Below are 4,949 nucleotides of genomic sequence, written 5' to 3'. Positions count from 1 at the left end.
TGTTCTGGACATATGGTATAGGGAGTGCTGGTTCTGGTAGTTATACAGCGGTCATGAAAATATTTAGTTAACTGGGGACTGACCACAAACAGTCCTATGAGTCCCATGTTAGAAATTAATTTTGACTGATGACCTCGATCAAGTGGATTCCTCAGTTTGTTCCATGTTATGTTATGGGAAATCCATTTTTTATTTTGACATTATAAGAAACCATAAACACCGCTTTTTCTTAAGTAGGAGAGCAATACATCTAAAAAAAATACAAGTGAATCTGCATATTTAAGGAAACTTCCACCCTAAACTTTTTTTTAGAAACGGATGTAGTCCGCATCCATGTATTAAAGGGAACCTGTCATCCACATTGTGCTCCCCCTCACTGTAGTATCAGGAGCTAATTTCAGCAGTATGCCGATTATTTGATTAGGGGGTTGTCCAGGATTAGAAAAATATGGCTGCTTTCTTCCAAAAATAGCACCACACCTGCACATTAATATGTAATGGAGCTGAGCTGCAACACCAGACAACAACCCATAAACATCAATGACACTGTTTCTGAAAGAAACCAAACCTGTTTCCTAATTCTGGACTACCCCTTTAAGTGAAGCGGTTTCTGAGAACTTGCATTCAGAGCCCGAACAGCGCCGTTAGAGAGGAGTCCGGCGTGTTCATGAGCTGCCGCTATTTACATCCTCTCGCCACTGAATAACCTATGCACAGTAATAGAGAGACATCTGTCAGTCAGCGGGAAATGGGCGTAGCTAGCAAATTAGCTTCCTTTTAAACAAATAAGTGACAGACCGCTAAAATCTGTGTGTATGTCACTACATTATGCTGCTCTCAGTGAGGGCAGCATTATGTGGATAACCGGTTTCCTTTTATGTCTCCTTTTAGTACGGAGCCGTACAGCCTCCATGAAGTGCCGCACAGACTCTGAATATATGGGGATGTTCTCCCCGGCGAATGTCTCCGTACACATTGAGTCCAATAGCGCACGGGGTTTGTACTGCATCTAACAGAAAAAAAACAGCTCTGTATGCGTGTTAGAAAACAAACAGTAGAGGGCGATGCATCTCCTATAGAAGCCCTATCACGGCTCCTTACAAAACGGCCGTGTGCATGAACCCTTTGGTGCTTTATTTGCTTATTATGTAGTATCCACGTCCCGCTAGGAATGAGAAATTCTTTCACTTCTGTGTGGGCGAAGAAAAGTGCCAACTGCCCTGAGCACTACATATTATACCCTAGATCAGTTGGCACTGCTCTTCCTCCCACCGTTGGGGCTACCTCATGCTTCTTTAAGAACCACCTCCCACACTACTCTAGTACCAAACTCCAAGTTCATGCACCTTAGTTTATCATTCGTCTTTCTGAAATGATCTTGCATTATTTACTATTTATTGACTAGCATTTTTCAATGGGACTGCCAAGTCCAGTAGATTACGGGTAGAATATTTAAAGTTCTGGTTTACAGATAACACGCCTGTTTGTCTCGCTGCATTACTACAGTGACAAGATTATCGAATATGTATTCCTGTTACCTACTTTTCATAGTTGCGTCTTTTCCAGTATGTACATAATGTATATCTAGATAAACACACTACAATGTTTCTCATTTGTGAGGTTCCTGAGCTTTATGAAATGCCAAAAAGGACACTTAACCCTTGGTTGTAATATACTGATTGTGATAAATGCACAGTTCTGTATCCTCTGCTCCTTATTATCTTTGTTGTTTATATATACATTTTTCTTTTACACAACCCTCTAGTTTCATTGGAATAATTTCGGAAGAGCTATACTGGTCATTTCACTTTTACCGTATACTACAGTTAACACAATGGATAACGGCCTTTACTGGATGGCAGCAGAATTAGACGTTTTGATTGCTGAAATATTTTGGAACCTATAATCTGGTTTGCGTAAATATTTTTGCCGCTTGGAATGGTATATGAAACGAACGTTACAAATGGCGGAGGAAAGATCCGATATTAATATGAAAATTATTTTGATGCAGTCTTGTGCATCAGCTTGTCCTGTGCAAAAGAGCAAACTCTGTCTAACCTTTCAGCGGCTTTCCTCTGTTTTCAAAGGTGTTTTTTCAATTTTTCTGCTTTCAATCCAGTAAGGCTTCAGAAAGAAAAGTACTGACCAGAGATCATCACTACCTCTGGAACATAAATCTTAAAAATACAAAAAAATAAATTAAAAAAAAATATTGAATTGATGCATTGCTAATAAAAAAAATAATATAAATGGATTAAAAAAAAAAAAACTTTTTCAACTTTTCTTGTTTTAAGAAAAAGCTAAACAAAAAAGGTATAAAAAAAATAACCTGGTCAATTTGTTACATTAAAATTACATGCTGTGTGTAAATTATTCATAAAATATTCCTGTGTTTATATTAAATGAATCAGTAGATTAAAAAAAAATTTCAACATGTTTTTGTATATTCTGTTGTAAGAATTTATTCCTGTTCTTGCTATATAATCTGAATTCTTTACATTATTGGAAAAAAAAGAAACTTTGTCTATTTTGAATGGCTGAACCTAAGGCAGTTTAGTTTCTCTTACTCTGCTTTTTTTTTCTAGTAGTTCCAGTACTACAAGAGTTAAGTTAAATAAAATAATTCTGTATGCATTGTTGTCTGATTTATTTATTTTTATGTTGTGTATGTGCCTGCATTTAAAGAGGAATTTTCATCTCTTTCAAAATGTTTATTTTAAATACTTCTTTTCCCCATAAAATAAATTTTTTGTAACATCTTCATTTTGGAACTTTGCGTTGTGCTATTCCGTTGTTCGTAAATTTCCAGGAGGGATAAATTAGCAACTGGGTGTTACTAGCTCTCTTGTCCAGAGGACGTGTCCCTTCACAGTGTGTAGGGACAAACCCCCAACTGATAACACGCAGTTGTCAATTTATTCATAAATGTAAAAGAGGCATAACAGAGGAACGGTCCAACGTAGAGTTCTAAGAAAAGGTGCTCTAGATTTAATTATGTTATAGGGAATACAAGTATTTAGTAAAACAGACATGTTAGAAGAAGTGACATGTCCTCTTTAAGAGAATTTCCACTTTAACAAAAACACAACCTTCGTTTAGTTTTCCTCTTCTGTCAACTTTTTAAAAAAGTTCGTGACAACCACTAATGGCCCCTAGAGAGCATGTCCTGTACTGCAAATCTGCATAGTTATGAAGTGATGTATTTGCCATGGTCTAGCTAGACTGACTTATTGTTTAGAAGTCTGTAAAAGCTAAGTGGCACTTATGGGATCTGTACTGGTAAGCATATTGGTTGTCACCCAACTTTCTCAGAAACAACTGTTTAAAAGGGTTGTCCAGTTTTAGATATCCATTCTGCTATAAAGGCAGTGAAATGAGATCACATTTATTAACTGTTTGCATATTAGAACCAGCCAATTCTTTTTGCATACTGAGATATTTTCAAATGTGGTAAGTGTTCAAATAAAATAATGAAAAATAAATGTAAACCTTTATTAAATTCCTACAACGTCTTTAGCTGTATTAATTGTTAAAAAGATACCTCATCATAGACCTATCGCTAGGATATCTCACCAACGTGTGACTGGCGGGGGTCCGACTTGTGAACCCCGCAGGTAGCTAGAACAAAATCTCCTGAACGCTCCATATGGACGGCCACTATCGAACTATAATGTGAAACCTTTTGAAATTTTGCAAAGCTGGCCCTACATGTGCCTATTGGTCAATCGTTACCATCAGTAAAGGTGCATTTATTGCAATGTATTTTGTATGCAAAGGTCTGAAAATGTTTTCCTCTTTTCCAGTCATATTATTAAAATAGTAATTTGTAAGGAAAACTTCAATTTATCTGTTTTTCGGATATTCTTATTAGAAGGGTTCATTGTTCCATTCACTTATGGAACTAGAAGAGTACGGGCACCACTAATGGGGGGGGGGGGGGGTGAGAGGTGAGATTCTGCAAATGTGCGAAAAGCAAAAATGCATTTATTTAATTAATAAACACATTATGGACACGCGCACACCCAATATAGTAGAAATTCAAATTTTATTCGATACAAAAAACACATAAAAACATGTAAGACCAGACAAAAGACCGGTCCGCTCTATGGTATAGGACCAAGTGCAGTATCCACCTATAACACGGTGCCCACAATTTATCCAGGTCAGTAGTATACATATGATATATAAATAGCCAAAATACAAGAGAAATCCTTTGACATTATAATAATATCACAATAATAAAGATCATCATGTGTAATGTATTGTAGATACATGGGTGGATACGGCAGTTGGTCCTATGCCATATAGAGCGTGAACCAGTCTTCCGTCTGGTTCTACATTTTTATATATACTTTTGTATTGAATAAAACGTATTTTCTATAATTTCTATTATATTGGGTGTGCATGTGTCCATAATGTGTTTTCTTGACTATATACATGTCATTCTATTCAGAACACTGTCCTGAGTTCACTTTTTAAAATGTTCAACTTCAGTAAAGTTCTGATGAGGCAGTTTTTGACACTAGATGTTACAATATCTGACACCCGCTGCTGACCACTCAGTTCTAGTTATTCTTCCTTAGGCCTTGACATTCTTCTCTGTTACTGATATTGGCAAACCCATCACAATATTGTGATCATTAGGAAGGCACAAGAGAAAGTGGCAAGACGCTTGCTGATTTGGATCCTACCTCCTGCTATTCATGGAAGATGGTTTTGGCTGGAATGAGTCTCTGCTGTGGACAGCGCTACTTTATTTACACCAGTTTGAGACCATGTGGCCTCCTAGATTTCAAGGTAAGACGTGAGCATTTCGTTAACTATTAGACCTTTGTATTTGGGGAAATAGAAATGGAAACTGCATTGCTTGTACGATATGATTAGTTTATTTTCTTTAGATCCTCTGGGAAGATATGTCCTTCAATAAAATAATTACCCAGATTCTATTC

General features: G+C 36.8%; 1 protein-coding gene across 1 annotated transcript in view; it reads left to right on the top strand.

Annotated features, from left to right (window-relative positions):
- The first annotated feature begins 4,652 nt into the window (after positions 1-4,652).
- The window catches only part of LOC142749783 (protein FAM169B-like), a 101,088-nt gene continuing 100,791 nt past the window's right edge, over positions 4,653-4,949 (top strand). Inside the window, exon 1 of the mRNA XM_075858232.1 lies at positions 4,653-4,797. Within this exon, the coding sequence (XP_075714347.1) occupies positions 4,704-4,797 (94 nt within the window). The 5' untranslated portion in view covers positions 4,653-4,703. The remainder of the gene's footprint in view (positions 4,798-4,949) is intronic.

Source organism: Rhinoderma darwinii, chromosome 3 (assembly GCF_050947455.1).
Source record: "Rhinoderma darwinii isolate aRhiDar2 chromosome 3, aRhiDar2.hap1, whole genome shotgun sequence".
In the NCBI taxonomy this organism is placed as follows: Eukaryota; Metazoa; Chordata; class Amphibia; order Anura; family Rhinodermatidae; genus Rhinoderma; species Rhinoderma darwinii.
Note: the sequence above shows the minus strand (reverse complement) of the source record. Positions and strands in the feature narration are given on the sequence as shown.